The 27,474-nt window shown below is 37.5% G+C and overlaps 1 protein-coding gene across 6 annotated transcripts in view; it reads right to left on the reverse strand.

Annotated features, from left to right (window-relative positions):
• The window catches only part of MCPH1 (microcephalin 1), a 334,179-nt gene that overhangs the window by 242,475 nt on the left and 64,230 nt on the right, over positions 1-27,474 (reverse strand). For all 6 annotated transcript variants that reach the window (XR_002324216.2, XM_020985229.2, XM_020985208.2 and 3 more), the window contains one exon: positions 18,544-18,656. Coding sequence is in view for 5 of the 6 variants with exons in the window: in XM_020985229.2 (XP_020840888.1) it covers positions 18,544-18,656 (113 nt within the window). In the remaining variant the exon portion in view is untranslated. The remainder of the gene's footprint in view (positions 1-18,543; positions 18,657-27,474) is intronic.

Raw genomic sequence — 27,474 nt, forward strand, 5'->3', positions numbered from 1 at the left:
ACATTCCAAGGCCTGGGGGATACTTTTGCAAAGGCATACAGATATGTAATGGAATGATGAGTGTGAACAATAGCAAGCAGTTTTAGGTTTGGCTAGACTATGGAATACTTAAGGGGAACTAATGTATATATCTGAAAAAGCAGATAAGTGCTAGGTTGTAAAGGACTTTAAAAGTCAAACAAAGGTGTTTGTATTTTATCCTAGAGCCAATAAAGAATCACGTTTCTTTAGTTGGTGAGTGACATGGTCAGACCTGTGCTTCAGAACATCAACTTCTTAACTATGTGGATGATAATCTGGAAAGGAAAGAAAGCTATTCCAATAAAGATGATGCAGCCCTGCAGCAGACTATCATGTGGGGAGAAAAAAAGGAAGGTATGTAAGAGATGTCACGAATATAAGATTGACATGACTTTGCAAATAACAGGATTTGGATGGTAAGGAGGAGAGAGAAATCAAAGATGGCTCTGAGGTTGCAAACCTAGGTGACTACAAGAAAGGTGGTACCTTCAACAAATTGGAAAGTCAGGATTAGGAAGGAGTTTGGGTGTAAAAAAAAAATTTTTTTTTGGGGTCAGCAAGGTGGCAAAGTAGACAGGTCACTGGCCCTGGAGTCAAGAGAACCTGAGTTCAAATCCAGCCTCAGACACACAGCATTCACTACCTGTGTGACTCTGGGCAAGCCACTTAACCCCAAGGGCCTCCTCCCTCCCCCACCCCCTAAAAAAAGAATTTTTTGGGGGGATATGTTGAGTTTGAGGTCACTCTGAGAAACCATGAATAGCTAGATAAATCTGGGAGTCATCTGCCTAAAAAAGATAACTGGACACTCACCCCCTTCCCCACGTTGCTGAAACTTCTCTTAACGTGTCAGATTCTGTACCAAAGGTATTCGTTCTTATGGCATACCCCCCTAATAAACTGTAGATATTATGAGGCAGGGACCATGTCCCATCTAATCTATCTTCCCTATACAGCACATAGTAGGTACTTAAGATCTTTTAAAAAAATTAATCAAGTTCAGTCTTGTTCTCAAATCTAAAGAGTTTCTGCATCTCTGCTTTATTCACATCTTACTTAGCTCCTAACCCTTGCTTTCTTTCCTACAAGTTTCCTCCTTAGGGTCTTTATTTGCCTGTCTCCTAAATTTCTGTGTGATATACTGGCTCCCCATGGCTTCAATTCTATGCAAATATACAAAAAAGAAAATAAGCAAAAAATAAAGATCATTTGTCTTAAAACAGTAACAGACTTATTAATAGCCACTGCTCTCTAAGACACATAGATATAGTTTTCTAGCAGCTTCATAAACAAATGCATCAGGCTCAATAGTTGGCACTAGGAATACAAAGACAAAAAATGATATCTCAAGGAGCTTAAAAGGAAGCCAACATGTACATACACATATAAGTAAAATCATTCAATCATAGATTTCAGCTGGAAGGAGCCTCAAGAATCTAGTCCCGAGGTGTAGGCCCTGATGCAGAACAAACTAGACTGAAATTTAATTGAGAAATGTTTAACAAAAGAAATAAAAATATAACACAACATAGATAACATTGATATTAATTAATAAATGTGGTTTTCTAAGTCAATATGTGATCTGCAGGGATTTGCTTCTATTTGATTTAGACACCACTAGTCCAACCCCTTCATATTACAAATGAGGTAACTGGGGCCCAGGAGAGGTTTTGGAACTTCCCTAAGGTCACAGGTAGGAAGTGGCACACACAGCCAGGATCTGAACCTCATTTCTCTGACTTCAAATCCAACACTCTTTCCTCTGTACCACTGTGTCTCTCTAAATAAAGAATAAATACAAGATGGTTAGGGAGGGAAGGACGAAGGAAGGGCACTCCCAGTTGGGTGGATGAGGTAGGGCTTCTTATTAAAGGTGATGCTTGAGCTGAGTCTGCAGGATTCTTTGAGGTGAAGGTGTGTAAGTACATTGCAGAAGCTGTGGATGGACAGTGCAAGAGCCCTAAGACAAGAGACAGAGTAAGGAATAGAAAGGAAATTTAGCTAGACTATCTATAGATATACATATCTATATCTATAGATATAGACATCTGTAGATATAGATGTCTATATCTATAGATATAGACTATCTACTATAAAGAAAGGGAAGTAGTGTATAATGAGGCTGGAAAGTGAGACTAGGACCAGATTGCAAAGGGCTTTAAAAGCCAAACAGAGGAGTTTATAATCCTAGAGTCAACAGGGAGCCAATGCAGTTTATTTAGTAAATAGAGACATGGTCACAATTTGCACTTAAGTAAAACTAGCATTGGCAGCCCTGGGGCAGTGGTAAGGGCTTGAGGGGTGGAGGAGATTTGAGGCAGGAAGACCTATCAGGAGGACACTCTCAATAGTTTAAACTAGGGGTGATAATGATCTAAACTAAGGTGATATTTGTGTGAATAAAGAGATCAGATTCAAGAGATTTCGTAGAAGTAAAAATATCAAGATTTGGCAACTGCACATGTGGAGTAAGTGAAAGTAAAGAGTCAAGGATAATATTGAAGTTATAAACTTGGGAGACTAGAAAGATGATGATGTAATCACCATAAATGGAGAAGAGCAGGTGAGTGGTGAGTTTAAGTTGTGGTATGGATATGCTGAGTTTAAAATAACTTGGAGACATCCAGTTTTAAAAGTCCAGTAAAAGACAGTTAGAGATAGGGGATTTAAGGCTCAGAACTGGCGGGTGGACAGCCAGATTTATGAGTCATCCACATAGAGAGGTTAATTAAACCCTTAGTTGGTAAGTCACCAAAAAAGTAGAGAGTGAAAATAGAAGAGAGTCCAGGTTAGGCTAGACAGGTCGAACCCGATAATGAACTCAAGCCATGATGGTGGTTAACAGTTAATAGTCTAATGAGCAAAGTCACTAGAATAAAGTGGAGTCTCTTGACATGTTTGTTTGGGACATGTTTTAAAACCACAAGTTGTTGATCTGAATAAGTATGTCCCTGTTAAACTCAATACCACTAACTATGAAATAGCCACTGCCACTACTGTAGGCCAGACCCTGATCACTTCACACCTAGACTACTGAAAAAGCCACCTATCTCTCCTCCCATCCATCCGCCACAACCAGAGTAACAATTTTCACTCCCTTATTCAAAAGATTTCACTGGCACCCTAATACCTAAAGAAAAAAGTTCCCAAATCCCAAGCTTACCTGGTATTCAAGGCACTCAATAATCTGACTCCAATTTTAACTGTGTCACCTGTATCCAAATGTATCATTCGATATTCCTGCTATCAATCTTGTTGCTCCAACCAGCATCATACCTCTATATCTTTCAGTGTTATTGCCTACATGCCCAACCACTACTTGCCCTTGCCTCTTCCCTCCCTCTTCTTCACTGACATGAACCCTTTTCCACACACAGTTCAAGCCTCACTCCCCTTCTTCATGAAACCTTCCTGCCAATTGATCTCTCCTTCCTTATAACTCTGCAGCACTTACTGCCACTATCATCGATTTTGTCATCATCATAAACTATATTGTCACTTATCTTTCTACATCTATGTCTTCCCAACCAAAATTGAGGGAAAGGATCATATGGTATACCTTTGTATCTCCCACAGTATGATAAAAAAAAAATAGTAGCTATACAATTATTGTCTGCTCATTGATTGATTTTAAAAATCTGTTTAACTGGATATTTTCAAGCCCAAACCAACAGCCCTCTTATTTTCATGTTCCATGCAACAAAATTTTAGTATAACAAAAAAATATGGATGATCCTTTGAACTTAGGACTCTATTGTTATCTGATCTATAGAACTAAAAACAAGAAGGAAAAGAAATTAAACTAAATTATTTAATGAAGAATCCTCAGAACATCTAAAGTTAAATCAGTCAAATACTTTTGTCATGCTTATATTAGAACATGGAAGGAAAGAACAAATATCAACTGACTCTATAAATCAGAGAAGGTATTCCTATCAGAAGCTGCAACATTTCTGGGAATAAGATTTGACCACTAGTGTATCAAATCCATACAATTGCATGGCCTTTTGCAAGAGTAGCTGACTGTACTTAAGTGTGTGGCTCACAGGGAAGCTAGTAAAGATAGATCTCTAGTGCCTCCTTCCCCTACCCTTCTCCAAGGGAGACTTTAATTCCTGCTGGGAGAGGAAGCAGGTGTTTGGAACCAGGAGCTGGCCCCTCTGCTTTCCTCAGAGAGAGGGAGTATCAGGCTAGAATTTTATCTGCCTGCTCGCTTAAATATTGTTAGTCTAGAGAAAATAACTTTAAAGTTCAAGCTAAACTCCTGATCACTGTTCCACGATGGGGAAAGGAGGGCCCCAAGCTCTATATCCAGGGCTTTGATTCCCTTCCCACCAAAAGCCAGTTCCATAATAAGCATACAAGGAAATAGCAACTAAACCTATTTATCCAAGTTAAATGCAAAACAGAAATCAGAGAAAGTATACATATGAGAATATTTACCAGACAATACAGATCGAAGGAGATCTCCTATTGGGAGTGAGGTAGCTCAACTCAATCAACTGAGAGAGCACCAGACTTCACCCAAAGGAAATTCCTGAAAGTCTCTGGTGTAGCAAGCTGAGAATAAGGACATGATTGAAATTTTACATGTCAGCTTCTTTCTAGAGTGTTTCTCCCTTCGTGACCTGAAAAGGGGCTGGCATTGTGGATCTTTTCTCTAGAAACTCAATGTCCAGCTCCCACCTTTCCAGTCCAAGCCCCAAGAGACTGAAGAGACCAGGTCTCTCTCCTCTCCTGCTCTTGCTAACTCTGCCTTGCCTCACCCCTCATGCAAGAAAGGAACACTAATGCCAGTAAGGACAGAATCCCCTACAAATAGGCTTTGGGGTTCAAGTTACATTCAGAAAATTCAAATGGACTAGTATAATTCTAAATGATGTATCATGAAAAACCTCTCAGTGATTTTTCATAAGCTAGCGAATAAGAGTATTCAGGCTCCAAGATGCAGCTGACAATGGTTCTAAACATTTTATAAAATTAATTTAAAGTTGTCTGCAACCAACCTGTTTTAGAAAAAAATACTATTCTAATGATAATCATTCCCTTTAGTTTCCCTAAGTCTTATAATAAATTAAATGCAAAAATCTGACACCAATTTAACATCTCTAAATCTCTATAAAGGTAACATCAGGTATTGAAATAGAATTGAATGGGGAAAGGGAAAATCTCAGTTAATGGATAAAACAGCAAAATGGAAATGTCCTACTCATCATGCATGAGAAATGGACAGAAAAGGTGGCAAAACTGGAAGAGAGAGGTAACTGGCTACCCAAGGCAGAAGAGAATATGTCCTTCGACAAACTGAAAATCCTGAGGACAAATCAGAATCAAACTTAGCATTGAAAAGGAAACCAATTAAATTGATAAAAGTGATAATACAGTACAAAGAAAATTTAACTAATCATAATGTAATAGGGCAATTATTCTTACTAAAGAGAAAATGAATGATGTCCATTTTTTTTTGCACGATGTATTTAAATAAGGGGAATCAGGACAGTTGCTGGAGCACAAAAGTAAAATATTAATAGATCTAAAGAGGAGGATCACAACATGTACAATCCTGAGAAAGATTACCATGTCTTATATACAAAACAAGCCATCTAATCACACACACCTACCTAAAGTTATAAGCAGAGGGACATCTTCCCTCTTTATTTGCTCAAAACAGCTAATCAGCTTCCTTTAAAAGCACCAGAAAAGTGACTGAATAGTTTTACTTCAAACAAAATCCTTTCATAAATATAACAAACTGATAATGAGTACTAGAAAAGACCTGTTCCATACTAGTTTCTCCACAGCAGGAATTTAATCACAGATTAGAAAATTCTTTTTCTTACAAAGGACTTTCAGAAGTGATATATTAACTGAACGTTTAACCATGTCCAAAAGCCACATAAGTACATGCCAATAGAAATCTGTTTGAAATCCCTCATATCTTGTTGTTTTAACAAAGTCCATGATGAATGCCTCGTTGATTCTGAGTTGTAGTTTTAACCCTTTCCCCTCTTGGCTTTTTCTTTTAAAATACATCTTTAAATCTTGAGCTTTAGTATGCAATCACTTAAATTTATAAATATTAGATAAACAGCAGTAAATTTTATGAAAAGTGAAATTAGAATAAGAGCAACAATAAGAGAGATAAGTAATAAATACCTCTCTTTCACCTGATGGAGACTGAGATGGCTCCACCACTGTCTATCCTGAAAATATATAGAAGCTGCAGAGAATAAAACACCATTAAGAAGACCACCCACAATGCAAAAGAAAAGTATCCATTTGACAATCCTTCTCTTGAATGAAGTTTATTCCATTTTTTTAAGGCAATTGGGGTTAAGTGACTTGCCCAGGGTCACAAAGCTGGTAAGTGTCAATTGTTCGGTCCGAGGCCGGATTTGAACTCAGATCCTCCTAACTTCAGGGCTGGCGTTCTATCCACTGTGCCACCTACCTGCCCCCAGTTTATTCCAATTTTAATAGCAACAGAGGTCCTCACTACAGATTAGTAACTGAAGAACAGAATAATGCAATGTCTTGAATAGTCTATATCTATATAGTCTATTACTGCAATGACAAACATGATAATACAAGTCCCCTTTTCTCATTTTTGCAAGAAAACACATTAACTCCTTTTCCTAGAGATATTTAAGTATAAATTGGGCAGCTTGGTAGTATAGTGGATAAAGGGCTGGATTAGGAAGTTAGGAAGATAGAAATTTGAATCCTTCCCCAGGCACTTTCTAGCTATGTGACCCTAGACAAGCCACTAAAATTCTTCTAGCCTCAATTTCCTCATCTATAAAATATAATAATAACACCTGTTTTACAAGGTTGTTGTGAGGATAAAATAATATATGTGAAGTGCTTTGTAAACCTTAAAGCACTAAATAAATTCTAACTATTCTTGTCAAGGCAGCTAGATAGTACATTGGATAAAGCACTGGACTTGGAGCTAGGAAAAATTAAGTTCAAACTCCACTTCACACACTAGCTGTGTAATCCTGGACAAGTCATTTAACCTTAGTCTACATCAGTTTCCTCCTACGCTATAAAAAAGGGGATAATAGTAGCATCTACCTAACTGGACTGCTATGAGGATAAAAAGAGATATTTTAGAGGAATTCACTTCTTACTGAGTTCCTTTTTACAGATAAAAAAGCTGACGTTCATCAAGAAGTGAATTGTTCTAAGTAGCAGAGCTAATCAGTAATATGGTCAATAACTGGACCCAGGTCATATGACTGAAAACCCCATCAATATTTCTATTATGCCAGACTTTTATGCCAATACCTGACTTCCCCACTAGAAAGAAGAGTAAGATCTGTATTTTACAATCAATCAACTGAGAACACTAGATACAGCCACGATTAAAAAAAAAAGCATCCTTTGAGCCAGACTTGGGCTACTTGGTTCATTGACCTCCTAATGACATAGCTTCCTTGGCCATACTTTCCAGAACTGGTTTCACTTTCACTCCTACCACCCTCTTCTCTGGTTGTGGAGGGGAAACTGTAATACTCCACGCTCCCCATTGGCACTTCCATGCTTTCCCTTTATCTTCCTCACTCAATAACCTCTCCTTTAAACTTTACTTACACATATGTAGCACCCAATCAATATTTTAGAAGCTGTTGTTTCCTCATCTCCAGGACACTCCCCTTCTTTTCTTAGTATCTTTGGTGCTTGGATTTTCTCTCCACCTCAACTCTTACCTTCATAATAGAGGGGTCCAACAAACATACTGATACTCCCTCAAACAACTTTACCTCTCAGCTCTTCAACTTGCTCACTTCCCATGCCCTGTTCTTCTACCTACTTCAGCAACAGAGATAATCATATCCTTAATCTTACTATCACCCACAAGAGTTCCACTTCCATGTTCATGAACTCTATAATTCCTTTCTCTTATCAAAAACTATTGTCCTTCCATCTTTCCTTCTATTTTGTAACCCCAAACCCTGTTCTTCTGTCCTTATTGTGACTTCCAATCATTCCATTTCTGTTTTTCCCACCTTATCACCCCTACACTAACTATACTCTCCTCTCTTCTCCATCTTGATAACTTGAACCAACTCAATTCTGCATTATCCTTTCAAGTTCCTTGCCCCCTTATCCTACCTAAGATCTTGCTATGTCAAACCTCATCCTTGGATTCCTTCCACCATATGTTGCCTTTGTCCTATAACACATACTACTAAATGAGGCTGGAGAAAAATCATGAAGTGATGCTGAGTAATCTCAACTGGGCCCTCACTGCAGCATGGCAATCTTTTTATACCTCCCTAAGTAATTCACTAGAGCAGTTTTTCCAAACTTCATTTCTCCTCAAACCTCTTACAGCTCCCCTTCGGCCAACTCTCTCAACTGAGAACCTTCTTTCATTGTTCAATGAAAAAATTGAGGCATTTTTGCTAAGAGCTGCCTCTTCCCCCTCCTTTTCATCTCACATCGCTTAGTCGCTTTCTGCTACTATCTCTTTCTGTGCTTCTTTCTCACATGAAGAGGTCACCCTTCTTCTTGTCAAGGCAAACACCTTTACATGTATAAGTGATCTTACCCCATCTTATCTTCTCCAACAGATTGTCCCCTTTATTATCCCCACTTTCATTTTTCTTCAGCCCTCTTTACTTCACACTTGAACTACTACAATAACCTGTCAGTTGGTCTTCCTGCTTCAAGTGTTTCCCCACTCCAGACCATTACTACTTGGCTGCCAAAGTGATCTTCCTAAAGCACAGGTCTGACCATGTCACCCTATCTACTCATTAAACTCCAACGGCACCCACTTAACTATAAGATCAAATATAAAATCCTCTAATTGGTATTCAAAGCCCTTCACAACTGGTCTCTTACTAGCTTTTCAGTCTTTTTATACCTTACTCCCATTGATGTAACTCTGAACAGGATACACTCTCTCCGAATTCCATCAATGGCTGAACCTTATGCTTGGAATGTTCCACCTCCTGGCCTCTCTGATTTCCTTCAAATCTCAGCTAAAGTCTCCCCTTCTGTAAGACTCTTTTCCCAGTCTTCCTTAATCTTAGTGTCTTCCTTCTGGTATTATCTCCAGTTTACCCTGTATATATCTTGTTTGAACATAATTATTTGCATGTTGTGATTTTGAGAATGCTCATCCTCCATTTAAGAAGGACACACAGAGCAGCCATCTCATAATTTCTCACCAGGCTGTATTCCTGGATTTTAGCATACTCAGGTCTGATCATGTCGCCCACGTTTTTGGTATTTAAAACCCTTCATAACTTGTTCCCCTGCTGCCTTTCCAGTACTTTTACACCTTATTCCCCCTCAACTTTCATAAAATCCTATTGGATTTTCATAAAATCTTATTGGATTGCTGAAGATAATATGGTTAGTCAGTGATGAGAAGTTCATGCCAAAGCCAAGTCTTTTGATTTCCAGTACAGTATTCTTTCCATTATACCACTAAACCCCACAGTTTTACTAGTGAAATACCAAAAGGTATCTGTAAGGCTAATGTCTATTTCCCATTATGTTGTAATGTGAAAATAAGAATAAATCTGCAAGAAGTTCAAGGCCACTTGGTACTTAGAATATTAAGCATATCTCCACTGTCACAGAACCCTTCTAGCACTGACTCTGATTACCTTTCTTCCCCTAGACTTACTCTCTTAAATAATGGAAACTATGAGCTGTCAAGATGAATCTTTTTGAATGTGAAGGGGTCCTGCAAAGTTTGAAGAAACCCTGGTAGGAATACAAACTGTACCTAAAGAGCACACACAATAAAGGAAGATCAAAGGATGAAATGAAAGAAGGGTTCAAAAGAAATGGCAGCCTCTCAGCACACTACTCTCCTAACCTGTTGGAGCTGACTTGTCTGGTACTAAAGTCTATCAAAATAGGTCTATAAAGGAATTAGAGATCAATACAGCAAAAACAACTTTAAAGGGGGGGACGCTTAGGAATTCAATCCCAGTACTCTGAGAAGCAGCATGGTATAACTGATAGAGCAAAGTCAGAAAGATCTCAGTTCAAATCCCACCTCAGACATTTACTAGTTGTGTAACCTTGGGCAAGGTCACTTTACCTCTCAAGGCCTCAGTTTCCTCATCTGGAAAATTATGCAGTTGGAACTGCTGATCCCTTAAAGCCCTTCCAGCCCTAAATCTATGATCTTACCTCTGATTCTGTGATTCCAAATCATCATTTAGAAAGAAGTCTTACTCCTTCCACTATATCATTCTGTTTCTAATCATGTGGTTAACCACTCTGAGCCTTAGTTACCTTATATGCTTATACATGTACACATGTGTATATATATATGTACACACACATGTGTATATACACTTACATACACACACACATACATACATACATACATATTTGTACTACCTCACCCACAGGACTTTGTTGATAAAGACACTATATGTGAAAATCTTTTATATACTATAAATTGTAATATAAATGTAAATTATTATTATCAACTCCAAGCTTGAGTTTCTACAAATACATTATCCATCTCTTTCTCTATTTCTTACGGATTCTGAGATCATGATGATTCCCATGATGAGCAACTGGGATGGGAGCTCAGAACCATGCCACTTTCTTACCTTCATTTAAACCCTCACGTGAACTTCATACAAGTTCTAATCCTGAGTATAAGCAGGCACTCTACACGAAAATACTCAATGAAAAGGTATAGTTATTTTATGACTCCACACTTACATTTCAGATACCAACATTTTTCATGAAACATGAGTGATTGTTTAATGACAAAAGTCCCCCACTCTTTCTAAAGCAGACTTCTGATATTAAACACTATTAAGACAGGTTTAAATTACTTCTGTGATGCCATCATGGGGCAGTTGTTTTTTTAGATGTTCTTATGAGGTATCATCTCTTAGATTGGCATCTATTATAACTAGCATATTCCTATTGTTGCCAAGTTCTATTATATCCTTAGCCAAGGGCAGTTTATAAAAACTATAACAGAGATTTTGTATACCTGCATTGGATAGTAAGGGAATGCCCAATCTTTGTAGGGTCAACTGTCAATTTTTCTTAAGAGGGTCCCTTTTGCAGATAGTATCCTATCATACCAGATTCAATAGGTCTGAGAAATAAAAATTATTTAGGCAGACATTTAATCATCCTTTAGGAAGTATGACAATTCCTCTAAATGCATAACAGGATACATACTGATTTTCCTAGAAAAAAATAAATGGGGGCATGAGTTATTTATTTACTGGAATGCGTTATTACTAATGCATTTCATAAGTAAGCAGATAATATCACCATCAGAACTTCTAATACATTTGATGATAAATCACAAAGTGATACTCTTCCAGCACAGGTAAACTGTCTAGTAATGAAAGCCAAAGTCCTGGCTAATCATAAACTTTAAAGAAAAATCACAGCTAAAAACTCTTGGAGGCATATTCCATCTACAACTCTAACCCAGCAAATTAGTATAGTAAAATGACTTTTTTTAAAAGAAGGGAGAGAGACAACAAAGACAGGGTGAGTCTTTTCTAGGTATCCCACCACAAAAGTGGTATTCTCCCCAACTCCACTGTCTTGGGCTCCTGTTTACCTAGCTGTGCCTTCTCACAACTCCATTTAATCTCCTACTCTACCCAAACATGTATTAGAATCCTGGCCTTCAATAAATAAAAAAATAATAATTTAATCTCCACAATGAAAACTAAATGGAGGGACTAGATAAGATTGTCAGTAAAACTCCTCTTTATGATATTAGAAAGTCAACACCCAACACTGGCCATGTGAAAGTCACTTACCCTCTATTAAATTCAGTTTCCTTGTCCATCAAATGGGGAAAATACTTGTAGCCATTATCTATAAGGTAGGTTGTGAGGGTAAAATGAGATATTCTAACTTTAACTTATCAGTTCTTCATCATTATTATTATTGAGTAATCAAGGACTATTTTTCCATTCTTTGAATTATCCAGGCTATTTTTCCTTCTAACTTAAATTATCCATTAATATTCTGACTACAGAGTGACTGGAAAGGAATATAGAGATATCAAAGTAAATGACAGAGAAGAACTTGGGGAGGAAGCTGATGCTATGGCTAAAGGAAACTCGAGGATGACCTACAAATTTCTTTCTTTCTTTTTTTTTTTTTGCCCCCCTGAAGAAATCTGTCTGAAAGTGAGTGGCTTGTGCGACCCTGGGCAAGTCACTTAACCCCCTTTGCCTCCAAAACAAAACAAAACAAAAAGTGAGTGGCTACCCCTAGCATAACTTTTGATACATTTTAGGAATTCAACTGTCAAATATACACAAAAACCATCATTAACCTCACACCTGGACTTCTCCAGGAGCCTGATGGTGAGTCTGCCTGCATCAGGTCTCTCCCCACTCCAATCAATCCTCCATTCAGCCACTAAGGTGACTTTTCTAAAGTGCAGGTCCAACCATGTCACTGTCCTACTTAATAAACTCCAGTGATTCCATATTATCTCCAGGATCAAATACAAAATGCTCTGGTGTGGAATTCAAAGCTCTTCATATGATAGCCCCTGCTATCTGTCCAGTCTTCTAACATATCACTCCCCAACATGCACTCTTTGATCTAGTGAGATGAGCCTTTTGGACATTCCTTGAACAAGACACTCCATCTCTCAGTTCCAGGCATTTTCTTTTACTGTTTCCCATTCCTGGAATGCTCGCTCTCCTATGCTCCACCAACTGACCTCCCTAATTTCCATTAAGTCCCAACTAGAACCTCTTCTTTTACTGGAACCTTTCCTTGACACCTCTTAATGCTGGTGCCTTCTGTCAATTATTTCCCTGTTGTTTCATATATAACTTGTTTTGTATATATTTGTTTGCATGTCATCTCCCCCGCTAGACTGTAAGCTCCTTGAGAGAAGGGGCTTGTCTTTTGTTTCTTTTTGTATCCCCAGTGCTTAGCATAGTGTCTGACACACTTCTGTTGTTTAGTCATTTTTTAGTCATTTCCAACTCTTTGTGATTCCCTTTGGGGTTTTCTTGGCAAAGATACTAGATTGGTTTCCCTCTATAGCTCTTTTTTTACAGATGAGGAACTGAGGCAAACAGAATTAAGTGACTTGCCAGGGTCACAGAGCCAGTAAGTTTTTGAGGCTGGATTTGAACTCAGGAAGATGAGTCTTTCTGACTCTAGGCCTACCACTATCCACTGTGCCATCTAGCTGCTCAATCTGACACATAGTAGATGCTTAATAAAGGTGTATTGATCAAATGACTGAAAACTCAAAAATAATATGTTGTTCTTTATGTATTTGAAGGAAAAGTCTAAACTTGGCACTTGAGGCTCTCCACAATCTGGCTCCCACTGATCTTTCTAATGTTATGTCATATTATTATACTTTAAGCACTCTCCATTCTGGTCAAACTCATCCCCTTGCTATGCCCCATATATGACTCTGGATCTCTTGTCTTCTGACAGCTGGTCCTTATGTCTGGACTACACTCTTTTCTCTCCTCTGCCTCTTAGAACCTCTAGCTTCCTTTAAGACACAGCTTAGGTGCCACCTTCTATATAGAGCATTTCCAACCCACCCACTCCTCCCTGCCAAAAAAACATTTATGAATTACTCCGTGCATATGTTGTATTCTCCCCAGTAGAAGGTAAGCGCCTTGAAGACAGCTACTATTTATTCTTGTCTTTGTATTCCCAGCATCTAGCACGATGGCTTGCATAATAAATATGCTTAATAAATATTTACTCAGCTGGATAAAGGTGAATGCACAAAGAAAACACAACTAACTCACTGTAAGGAGGGGCATGCAGTTTGAGTTATTTTTCCAGGAGTGCTGGTAAATTTCCACAACTACAGCCAGACTCTCCCCGCTGAGGTACAGTAATACAGAATATCAGGAAACAACAGTGCAATGCTTGGCATCAGGTCGTATACAATCTGCAGCTGGGGAACAGGGCAAAACTAGCAGACCTAGCAATGCTTGCTGTAAAACTTAATGTGAAAATCTTTCACATACTTAATGCCACAAAATAATAATGTCTGGGGAAAAGCATTAAAAATCCCAAATACTTCAGAACCCTTACCATTTCTAATATTAGAATCTTTTATGCTTATAAAAACTTTTGCATACTTCTTAAAATGGAAGATCTTAAAATGAAATAAATTTCCACTGCAGTTGCCTATGATTCAATTCAACAAAGTTTTATTAAGTGCTTACTGTGTCAGAAGCATGAGGGCTGGAGACGCAAAAATAAAAACAAAAACAGTCTCTGCCCTCAAGAAGCTTACATTCTAAGGAGAGTTACAACATATACACACAAAAGTCAAGAGAAATTAACTTGAAAAGAAACTGCAAACAACTCAGAGGATCAAGGTAGGCTTCACTGGGGAGTTGGCCTCCAAGGTGACCCTTGACAGAAGAGAGGACTGGGAGCATAGAGCAGGACATTCCAGATCAAGGAATGTACTCTGTGAAGATACAGAGACAGGAAACGAAATGCTGAATTTAGGGAATGGCTAGCAGCCAGTTTGGCTGGAATTGCATTAAGGAGTGAAATATGAAATAAGGATGGAAAGGTGAGCTGAAGCAATATTATAGAAGGTCTTAAATACCAGAATGAAGATTATATTTTATCCTAGAAGAAAATGTCACTAAATGGTTTGTTTCTGGTTTTTTTCCTCCCACCAGGGGAGTGACACTGTCAGATCTCTACATTAGGAGGATTATGTTGGAAGTTTTGTGAAGGATGGATTGGAGAAGGAAGATACCAGAGACAGGGAGGCCAACAAAGAAGCTATTACAATGTCCTAGGACAGAATGACAGGAGGAACAAATAAAGGTATTAAAAAGTTTTTTTTTAAAAGCAATTATTAAGTACATGTTGTATGCCAAACACGTACTAAGCTCTGGAAGGCAAAAAAAAAAATTGTTGTTGTTTTTCCTCCTTCATTCTCAAAGATGCCCAATGACATCACAAAGGTGATGTCTTGACTTGCAAGTGAACTGGAGCGCAAAATGATTAGTCTCACTTTCTCCTCTAGTCATCGGAGTCCATTGGCAAGACATAAGTCAAGACAACTAGCAATGGCCCAGCAGAAAGCCAGTCCCTGTCCTGCTAGGAGCTTCTATTCTAATAGTGGGAGATAATACATGTAAGGGGATGGTAGCCAGGGGAAAGCATTTTGGTTCAGAAAGCTACATGGTTGGTGAGACAGATTCATATGGCAGTAGATGGACAAGACAGTTTCTAGGAGCAATGGCAGTATTGATTTGATTATGGTTCCAGATGATGAAAATGGGATTGGGGAGGTTGGGGAAAAGGAAGTATACACATGGCAACAGAGCACAGCAAGAAGATGGTGGAAAAGTAAAGTAAATCAGGGCTAGAGTTGACCTGATAAAGTGGGTCATATATGAGGCATTCACCAGGATCTTGGAGGAGCCCCAAGCCGGTAGTTACAGAGCTGAAAGGCTTAAGTCTTCCAGAGTATGGTTTCTGAGGTGGTAGGGTGGCTGGTGAGAAGAAGAAAAAGAAGAAAAAGCATGATATACAGGTATGAACTAGGAGAGTGGCCAAGAAAGTGGACACAGGGATATTGTGGAAGTAGAATCTACAAGATTTATCAACTGGTTTAATTTATGGCAAAGTGAAAATGATCACCACCGAAATGTGTGCAGAAAGAAGATCCAAGACAGAAGTGAGGGGGAGATGGCAATGTTTTGAGAATGGTACATGGATGATAATACAGCAAAGGATATTGAGAAGGAATGGTCAGGTGGGAGGAAAATCATGAAAGAGCAGTTTCATGGAAGCCAATGAAGGAGAAAGCACTGGAGAGTAGGGTATAATTAATAGTGTTAACATCTATAGAGAGAGCAATAATATAAACTGTTAAGAGGTCTAAGAGATAACCTTAGAGAAAGTAGTCTTAGTAGAAAGGTAAGGTCAGAAGCTGGGTTACAAGGGACTGAGGAATGAGAACAGAAAGTGGAGAGAATGAGAGTAGATAACTTTCTAGGCCTTAAGCACTAAAAGAGAAAAAAGAAGAAGCATCACAGCTTGAAAGGATGTTGAGGTAAAGGTCATTTTTTTTTAAAGATAAGGGATATCTGAGCATGTTTGTAGCCAGCAGGGAAGGAGAGGGCAGAAAAAGAAAGACTGAAGGAAGCAAGCTACAAAGTAGGTAAGATAAAGGACCTAAGAAAAGAACTGGGCTTCTGTAGAAGGAAAAGACACTTCTTATTCAGAGACTGAAGCAAAAGAGGAGAATGGGCAATGATGTAGAGCTATTCTGAGGCCTAGAGTACAGAAGATAATAGAGCTCTCAATGGTGGTAGACTGTGATTTTCTCAGTAAAGTGGGAGAAAAGGTCCTATGCTGACAGAAAGGATTATGAGATTAGGAGTGGTAAGGAGGAAATCAGGGATTATAAATAAATTAAGTAAAATTACCTTCAGTTTGGAATTTTAAAAATAAATAAATTAAACTTGAAAGAGTCTTAAAGTTCCTTTAACTTTAAACTTTAAAAGAATCTTAAACCTTTATTTTAATGAATCTGAGGTATACTGTCATTCAAAGTTTCCAGAACAGCAGAAGCAGCATCAAATGAAAGTTTGCCTTTATTTAATAGAGTAATTTCAAAACCTCATTGCTCTGTGACATTGGGTGTCTCTCAGCACTCTCAGTGTTACAGGCAAGTTGCTGACTTTCATTGGTTAAGAAAGTTTTCTCACGTCTAGTTCCTATAGCAATGAAATCACAGAGGCCAACAAATCACTGCACTTCTTGGCCCAAAGCTGAGAGGTTTCTATTTCATTAGACACTCCATATGAAAAACTTTCCTAAGACTCAGTTATTTCAACATTAAGATTTCTATACAAGACATCTTTTAGAAAATATTAACAATATCTGTGTTCCTGACTTCTGTTTCCCACACAGCTGCCAAATAATCTTCAGATCCTTCAAGTCTAGCTGTGTTGCTCTATCGCTTAAGAACTGTCAGTGGTCTCTTGATCTAGGATGAATTAAACTTCTTAATTTCACATTTAAAGCCCTTTATAATCTGGTTCCAGTTCACATTTCCAGGTTTACTACAAATGACTCTTCCTGTACTCTAGTTTCTGCCAAATTGACCTACTCAGTCCTCCCCAACTTTGGCATTCTCTTTCGCTCTTCCATTCCTTTGTATAAACTATTCTTGATGGCTGGAATGAACTCCCTCCTTTCATTAGCCTCTAAGATTCCCTAGCTTCTTTCAAAGTTTGGTTCATGTGCCACTTCCTTTGGGAAGTCTTTCATGATTTCTGTTGTCAGTGTTTCCTCTCTCCTCACCTTGAATTACCATGTTTACATTTATCTGTTTACGTGTAATATTCCCCATCTTCTAGTAGAATGTAAACTCCCTGTCGACAAGGACTGTTTTTTTTTTGTTTTGGGCTTTTGTGAGAATCAAACGAGTTACTATCTATATCTATGTATGTATGTATGCATGTATGTATGGGACTACAAAACTGTGTATACCCTTTGACCCAGCAATACCACTTTTAGGTCTGTATCCCAAAGAGATCATAAAAATGGGAGAAGGACCCAGGTGTATAAAATTAGCTCTTTTTCTGATGGCCAAGAATTGGAAATTGCATTCTGCAAACCTTAAAGCACTATAGAAATGTTATTATCAGCTAGCTATCTGTAAAGGAGGGTTGACAGAATAAAAAATAATGAGAAGTCCTGATGAAAGCCAATGAAACTGAAAGCCATGTTGGCATTACCTTACTTTAATGCAAGAGTTAGTTGAGAGGTTTTTCATGAAACTTCTCATGAACATTCATATACATTTACCAAATTTCTAAATGCTTCCAAAAAGGGTTTGTTATAAACTCAATCTGTTTAAATATTTACTGTGTAAAAAATAAAACATTTCTTTATCTATCTGAAATCAGATACCAGTAAATTATCCTGTATGTTTCATAGACATGAGGCAACAAGTTATTAGCTGCCAATTTTATACTTAGGGAATAAGGTAGAAGCTGTTAAAGAATCAAAGAAAAACAAGCCAAACTAAGGTTAGGATAACAGAAATAGCCAGTTTTAGAATAAGTTGTGCCATAAATAATTAATTTCAAAAAACAAAAATAAAGAAAGTAGGTCTTGGTCATTATTTAAACTTCTTATTACGCACAGCCTGAATTCAAATTTTGATAATTCAAAAGTGAAAGATGGTTTATCTTCTTAAGCCCTACCTAGTGAATGTTTTTTCAGATTAAAGACTACAACAAGTGCTGGTATAACTAAGAGCTAAGGACGTCTTAGAAGCAAGATTTGGGAAAGCTCACATTGCATATGTATAAATGTATACTATTCCAAGGCCTGAATGTGATCATGGCTCTCATTTTTATGAACATTGTAACTTTCTAACATTCACTCAAAATTAGTTTTGGAAAAAACCTTTCAGTTTGATATTCAGTTTATATTTCATAAACTCGGAATAAATTGTTAAGATATACCAACTCTTGAAAGTTTAAAATAATATTTTCATACAAGTACACTGACCTTCTTGACTTTTCTAGTTTTTTTTGATTCCTCTGGAGATTTGGTCTTTTGGTCTTTAGAGCCTTCAGAGATGTCATCTAAAATATCAAGCTTCACTTTTCCATTTTCAATACCTAAAATCCAAGTGAATTGAAATGTAATTAGAAATTAAAATAGACAAATCCAAACTGACACAGCAAGAGAAAAGTTAAAAATAAAATTTCCTCATTTGTTATAGTAAGAAGCCTTAGTTTAGCTTCTGTTGAAAGATATAAACATCATTTTTTTTAGTTCTTTGAACTACTCAGGCTTTGCATTCTATTTCATTTCAAATAATCAAAGTAGGTTATATTATTCACTAGTTTTAAAAAGTGTTTATTACATGGTAGCACAATATTACTAGAATAACAGTAAATTACTATCTAGAGTAAAAAATGTATATTTCTAGATTTTTTTGTTCATTTGAAATAAAATAGCCTTTTGTATTAGGGAATCATTAAAACAGCTCCTGTGGTTAGGTTATCATAGGATACTACATATTAGAATTCTTCCTAAAATTTGGAGAAACTTTTTTTTTGGATAAAGAACACTTTCTACTTGCTATTAAATATCTCAAATTGAGACAAAGTTCTTAGCACTAATCAATTTATAAGAATTTATTAAGCCCCTATCATGTGCTAGGCACTGTGCTAGGAGCCTGAAGAGACAAAAATGAACACAGTGTCTGCTCTCAAGGGCTTACATTCTATAGAAGATGACAATACATACATATAAGTATGTACAAAACACGTATATATAAAAATATGTAACATGAATAATAAAATTAATTAAATTAGGGATTCTAAGAGACAAAGGTAAAAACACAGAATTCCAGAAATGGGCAACAATATGGAAGTGATAAAGTCTTCTCTGCTGTAAAAATTAAGAGTCCTCAAATTAAAAATGTTGTCTTATAAATGTTGGCAAACTTTTAATGCTTTTTTTTCCCCAAAGGAGCAATGTTATAAATGATGATTAAGTTCCCACCCAGCTAGCCCACACATACCAATTTACTCCCCCCAATACACAATTAAGTTCTACCTCTTTCTGCAGCATTATTCTTCTAATAATGCTATGTGGATGCAAATCATGAAATACTACAGTCTCTAAAGAATCAAAATTGTAAGTGAGTTCACTCAGTTGCAATGGAGGGATGGATGGTTCACATAAGCAGGCTGAAAAATATCACCAACAGCCTATGCACAAGAATCTGTGTAAAGATATTAGCAGAAGGAAAGGTGTGGGAAAATTGGAATACTAACGCATTGTTGGTAGAGTTGTGAACTGATCCAACCATTTTGGAGAACAATTTGGAACTATGCCCAAAGGACTACAAAACTGTGTATACCCTTTGACCCAGCAATACCACTTCTAGGTCTGTATCCCAAAGAGATCATAAAAATGGGAGAAGGACCCAGGTGTATAAAATTAGCTCTTTTTCTGATGGCCAAGAATTGGAAATTGAGGGGATGCCCATCATGGCTAAACAAGTTGTGTATATGAATATAACGGAATACTATAGTGCTATAAGAAATGATGTGCAGGAAGACTTGAGAAAAACCTGGAAAGACTTACATGAACTGATGCTGAGTACAGTGAACAGAACCAGGAGAACACTGTACATAGTAACAGCCACGTTGTGTGATGATTAACTTTGACAGACTTAGTTCTTCTCAGCAATGCAAGGATCTAAGACAACTCCAAAGGCTTTATGATGGAAAATGCTATCCACATCCAGAGAAAGAACTATGGAGTCTGAATGCAGATTGAAGAATACTATTTGCTTTTTTTGTTTTGCTTTTTCTTTATCGAGGTTCCTCCCATTCATTCTAATTCTTCTTTACAGCATGACTAATGTGAAAATATGTTTAATAAGAATGTATATGTAGAGCTTATATCAATTGCACGCTGTCTTGGAGAGGGAGGAGGAAAAGGAGGTGGAGAAAATTTAAAATTCAAAAGCTTATGGAAGTGAATGTTGAAACCTAAAAATTAATTAAAAAAAGATGTTAGCAGAGATGTATATATGAAAAAGAGGTAGGATGACCATGTAGTATTCATAGGATCACAGATATTTTTATAGGTAGAAAGGATGTCAGAGATTATCTAACCCAATACTAATTTTACATATGAGGAAACTGAGGCTAAGAGAGATCAAGTGGCTTGTCTGAGGTTACATGGCTAGTAAGTGTCAAAGGCAGGATATGAACCCAAGTCCTCTGACTCCAAATCCAGCACATTTTCTATTGAGAAGAAAGGGATAACTGGTATGACTTGAATGTTCCTTAGCCTCCCAGGAGTATTTTGATTTTTAAATGGGATTTCTGCAAATGCAAATAAACATCTGATAAACTGAACTGAATTGTAGGTATATCCTTTGAGAACACAAGAAATGATTTTTTCATATCACAATAAGGTCTCAGCATGGTATTTTAGTGGCAGAAAAGACAATGTATGAACCAGTCCAACAATCCACAAACCTGAGTAAATGCACGGCAGAACGTAATTATTAGGTGTTTAATTATTCAACCAGGAAGTATTTATTAGGGACAGCTAGGTGGCGCAGTGGATAGAGTACCAGCCCTGGAGTCAGGAGGACCTGAGTTCAAATACGATCTCAGACCAGACACCTGACACTTACTGGCTGTGTGATCCTGGGCAAGTCACTTAGCCCAATTGCCTAGCCAAAAAAAAAAGTATTTATTAAGCACTCACTATGTGCCAGGCACCATATAAGGTGCTGGAGATACAAAGACAAAAACGAAACAGTCTCTGACCTCTGAAAACATACATTCTAACAGGAAAGGAAATATGTTTATAGTTAAGTATACATTAGTTAATCAATAAACATTTATTAAGCAGCTACAATGTACCAGATATGTGCCAGTAAGTCCCGGGGCTACAAAGAAACGAGGCAGATAGTCCGTGCTCAGTAGGAGCTCATCATCTCATGCGGAAGACAACAGACAAACAACTACGGACAAACAAACCACGTGAGGGATAAACTGAAAATAACATCAGAGGAGAGGCACTAGCATTAAGAACCAGTAAAAGTATCTTGCAGAATGTGGGACTTTGGCTAGCATTTTTGAAGGAAGCCAGGAAGTCTAGTAGGCAGAAGTAAGGAGTAAGAGAATTCATAGGGAAAAGCCAATGAAAATCCCTGAATCTAGAGAAAAATATGTTGATGGACTAACTACCTCAGTGGACCAGATATTCAGTTTTTGTCAAAGTCTTTTGTGTATTATTGCTGTGTGATTCTGGGCAAGGCACAGTTCACACACAACTCAAGAGTGATGTCATTTGTCTCTTTGAAAATAAAAGATGAACAACATGCGCATTATTGACTGATACATGTAAAATAGATAAAGGTGAAGACATTGACTGATTATCAACATTTATTAGAGATCATCTATGGAGGCTTCAAGGAAAGACATGGATTCACCACATAAACAAATTACAGAATCAGAAAAGGTGATATTTTTCACAATTAGGGATAGGGAGAGAGTTTGTGATCAAACAAGCAACAGAGAGGATCACAGGAGACAAAATGGATAATTTTAATACAAAGTTGAAAAGTTTGCAAAAACAAAATCAATGCTGTTAAAATCAGAAGAAAAACATTTAACTGGGGAAAAGTCTTTGCAGCAAGTTTCTTTAACAGAGTTCTAATGTCCACTGATTAAAATATATAATAAGTACCATTTCCCATTAGATGAATGGACAAAGGATATGAAAGCAGTTCTCAGGTTAAGAAACCAAAGCTCACAATAACCATATAAACATGTTCTAAATCACTAATAAGAGAAAAGTATGCTCATCAGATTAGTAAAGATAAAAAAGGAAAATGATAATTAGTGAAGGGGATATGGGAAGAGAAGCGTGCTACTACATTGCTGGTGGAGCTGTGAATTGATCCAGCCATTCTGGAAAGCAATTTGGAACCATACCCAAAAAGGCATTAAGTTGTATAGTTCCTTGACCCAGTGATACAACCACTAAGAATACAGCCCAAAAAAGATCAAAGAAAGAGGGAAATAACTTGTATGTACCAAAAATGTTCAAGGCATCACTTGGAAACTATCGGGGTGTCCATCGATTGGGTAATAGCTCAAGAAATTGTGTTATATGACTGTAACGGAATAATTGTACTGTAAGAAATAACCTGTACGAACTGATGCAGAATAAAGCGTGCAGAATTTGAAGAATAATTTATGTAGTGACTACATTATTACATATCACTGCAAAGAAAAGCAACTTTGAAAAACTCAAAAATCCTGATCAACACAATGACCACAGTATTCCAAAGGCCCAAAGATGAAACCTGCTACCCACCACCTACTGAATGAGAGGAGATGGACCAGATGTGTAGAATGAGACATCCATTTTGGATGTGGCCAGTGGGGAGATTTATTCTGATTGATTTGCTAATATGCTACAAAGAAGCTGGGAGGATTTTGTTTTGTTTTGTTTTCAGGAGGAGGCAACTGGGGAACAATGAATGAAAAAAAGAAGCATTTATAAAATGCATAGAAGGGAATACAAGGAAGTTCAGAGAGAGATTCGTGCAAGTAGGACAGCTTTGAAACTAAAATGTTGAGTTTATTATATATTTTTAAAAGCAACATATAAATTTGGTTTAAGATTAAATATTCTGTTTTGCTTAGTATATGAAAGCATTCATATTTGTGTCTGCCACATTTAGAATAACAAAAAAATTAAAACTTGTTAATAAAGATAACAGATAAAAATTACACAGCATAAGAATGCACAGATAGGTTAAGATATGTGCATTGGTGGTAGCTGTACTCACACCAATGAGATCACAGATCCAGGAAAGCATCAAGTGGATCTGTATTACTATGTTAAAATCAAGTTTTGTTAGTTGCCAGATTCGTAAGTATTTCCTAATTTAAAGTGAAAGTCATTTGAAAACTAGTAGGGCAAAGAACTGAAAATAAGTTAAAAATACTTGGATTTCTTGTTAGTTGGAATATTGTTCTAACCTTTGGCAAATCAACGGTGACTACATATGGATAAAATGATTGTGGCAAGTAGGGAATTAAATTTAATACTGTATTTTTCAAATGCTTTCTCAAATAGTTGAGAAAGTTGGTTGTGGTAACAACTGAGAAATACTTTTAAAAATTAGAAATGAAATTTTCAAAATAACATTTTAATTTCAAAATACTTGCCCCAGTAACAGATTGTACTTTCATTATCTTGTGAAAGTTTTTATGTTTTCTTGAATCTGTAATCTACTCTGTAAAATTTTAAAGCTTATGATTTCTGTCCTTTATTTTTTATAGAGTGCTATAATTTGGGCTAAGAGGCTATTAATCTTTTTCTGAGATAGGGAAGAATATTGAGAATTTTACCTAAGTTTTTTGATAGCTAATAATAACTCAGCCCAAGTTATATTTTATTTATCATTTTTTCATTGGTTCATACCTTCTTCATGTAAATTTTAACGACATAATAAATGCAAGGATGAAAAGGAAGAAGGGAGGAAGCTAGTTTATGTGCCAGGCATTGCGCTAAGTGCTTTATAAATATTATTTCATTTAATCCTCATTACAGCCCTGGGGAGTAGGCATTATTATTATCAATTCCATTTTACAGTTGAGGAAAATGACTCAGAGATTAAATGAATCATCCAGGGCCACACAGCTAGTAAGTATCTGAGGTCATATTTGAACTTGGGTCTTCCTGATTACAGGCCACTTTACCCACTGTGCCACTCAGCTGCCCATGTGCCAAGACATATAATTCACACTATAACCTGGGCCAAATCCTAAGGAGAGAAAAAGAACTACCGTAATATTTCATTGGTGGTGTGGGAAAGTTTTCAGCATTTCGGGAAAAGCAAATGAGTACTGTGTAAGCTGCTGGGATGGTGGTGGTAGGTGAGGTAGGATTTTAACCTTCTTTTTGAGTTTAAAACAGCCATCCCTAAATAGACCTGACAGTAAAATAAGAAACTTAATTACTTTAAACATATTTTAACCACCTACCCAGAAATGGCCTTGCACAGCTGGACTGAGGCACTCAATAGGGTAAGTTGTGGGAAGGAAATACGGTAGGAAGGAAATTAAAAAACCTCAAGGAGTTAGGAGAGAGGGTTCAGGAACTGAAGGCTAGGGTTAGCATCTGGTTACTCTAAACCCAAATCTCAAAGGGGTTATGGGCATAAAGATTTGATTTATGGTTCACAACTTGGACCTGAATCTTTCCAAGGCACCAGTCTGGGACCTTTACTGGAGTAATGTTGCAAATAAAACTTAACAACTTTAGATTAACAGAATAAGTTGCCTACCATAATGCCTGCCCTTCTATCTACATTTTTACCTCCCTATTTGGGATAGTTGAATGTAAGAAAATAAAGGAGAGATGTAACAACTCTGCAAAACAAAAGTCCCCAAATACATACTCAAATCACATACCCTTTGTCCTATTACCAATCACATCCTGCCAAATGCCAGTCTTGGAATTCGAGATCTCACTTGCCTTCTTTAATCAAATGTTGCTGAATGAAGCCCAGAGAAAATTATAAAATCTTGCTGACTGGCTTACTACAAATTCAGGTTATATAATCTCAACTGGGCCTTCAGCGAAGCAAGGCAATCCTTTTATATCTCTCTGACTGACTATCCCACTCACCACAGACACTTTTCCAAACATTTTCATTCAAGAATTCCATAGAACACTGCCCCACCTCCCTGTACCATCTTAACTGAGCACCTTGCTTCACCTTTCACCAAAAACACTGATATCATTTGCTAAGGGCTCTCTCTTCTCCCCTCCTCCTTTCACATTACCCTGATATCTTCTCTATCTCCTCTTTCATCCCATTTCATATGAGGTGACCCTTCTCTTTGCCATGGTTAACCCCTCTACTTGTACTCTTGATCCCATCTCCTCCAGCAAACTGCCCCTCTCTTTAATCTTGAACCACTATCTACTGGCTTCTTTCTTGTCACCTACAAACATACCCAGGTCTCCCCACCCTTTAAAAAAACAAAAAAAACAACTTTACTTGATCCTACCATTTCTACCAGCTATTATCTTCAGTCCCTTGCTATCTATGAAGGCTTTGACAACTGTCAATAATCCTCTATCTTTAATATGCCCTCTTCTCTAGAATTTCACAATGCCGTTCTGTCTCGGTTCTCATCATCCTACCTGACTGACCATGCTTCCTCAGTCTTGTCTCCCAAAGCTTTGTGTTTGGCTATTTTTTCTTTATCTTGCTTGGTGAATTAACTGGCTCCCACATCCTCCCACATCTTCTCTAGACAAATGATTCCCGACATATCTAGTCCTAATTTCTCTTCTGAGCTCCAGTATTGCATTACTTACTGTGTACCGGACATCTCAATTTGGATGCCATATAGGCATCTCAAATGCAACATATATGATACAGAACTCATAATCTTTTCATTAAAACCCTCCCCTCTTCACAACCTCCCTATTTCTGTTGAGGGCAACACCATCATTTCATTTTATGCTCAAAAATGTAGTGTTAACCTCAAATTCTCCCTCTCTCTCATTCCACACAGCCAATCTGTTGTCAAGTCTTGTCATTTCTATTTTTATAACATCTCCTGTATGTTCACACATGCACACACACACACACACACACACACACACACACACACACCCTCTGCTCTCCTCTGATAGTGCAGTCACCCTTTATCACCTCTTGCCTGGACCACCACAACAGTCTTCCAGTTGGTCTCCCAGACTCAAATCTCTTCCCACTCCTATCAGTATATCCTCCATTAAACTGCCAAAGTTATTTTCCTAAAGTGTTGGTCTTGACTATTTGAACCCTATCAATAACTTCCAATGGTTCACAATTACTTCTGAGGTAAAACATAAAACACTTTGCTTGGCATTTAAAGCTCTTCACAACCTTCCCACCTTTCCACTTTTTTGCTTTATTCCTTTGCACCTACTCTATGATTCAGCTACACTGGCCTATTTGCTCTTCCATAAACATGGAACCCCATCTCCTGGCTGTGCTTTTTCTTTGGCTGGCTCACTCACCCCCATGTCTGGAATGCTCTCCCTTCTCACCTCTTCTTCCTGGCTTTTTTCAAGACTGCTACATGAATTACTGTGCCATAAGTGGTAATTAGTAAGAGGAATTCAAAGAAACAAAGAGAATAGCTACTACCCCTATAATCCCTCTGAGAGAGAGATAATCCTGCCATCTCCTCATCCTGATCAGTATTGAAAACTGTGAGTAACCACTGCACCTCAACTTGGACAAGATATAGAGACCCAGTCTAAAACAAACAAACAAGCTGATATGGGGCCTGCTTGATATAGGGGACTAAGGTGAAGACTGACTTGATAAATTTCCAATCCTGGCAGCTCTACCCCCAGGAAATATACTAAAACTGAAAGAGTTAACTTACTCCAGTGGACAGGTGAAGCTGGGTTAGGGTAGAGGGAAGGAAGGGAGGGGAGAAGGAAGGAAAAGAGAGAGGAAGGAATGAAGGATTGTTTATTAAAACACCTATTATGTACCTGACACTGTGCTAAGTGCTTTACAAATATTACCAATTTGATCCTCCCTACAATCCTGGAAGGCAGGTGTCATTATCAATTCCATTTTATAGTTGAGAAAACTGAAGTTAAGTGATTTACCTAGGGATATACAACTAGTAAGGGTGAGGCCACATTTGAACTCAGGTTTTCCTGACTCTAGATCCAACACTATCCACGGCACCTGCCTGGGTGCTTCTTGTTCCTTATAGGGCAGATGGCTAGGCTGCTGTGCCAGAGAATCAAAGGTTTAGAGAATAGAAGGAACCTCTTTTGTCATCTAATCTAACAACCTTATTCTTTTAAAATCCCATTTAATTTTTTCAATTAACAAAAACCTATTTTTATTTTTCCCACTCC

Source organism: Phascolarctos cinereus, unplaced genomic scaffold, assembly GCF_003287225.1.
Source record: "Phascolarctos cinereus isolate Bilbo 61053 unplaced genomic scaffold, phaCin_HiC Scaffold_2;HRSCAF=192, whole genome shotgun sequence".
Taxonomy (NCBI): domain Eukaryota; kingdom Metazoa; phylum Chordata; class Mammalia; order Diprotodontia; family Phascolarctidae; genus Phascolarctos; species Phascolarctos cinereus.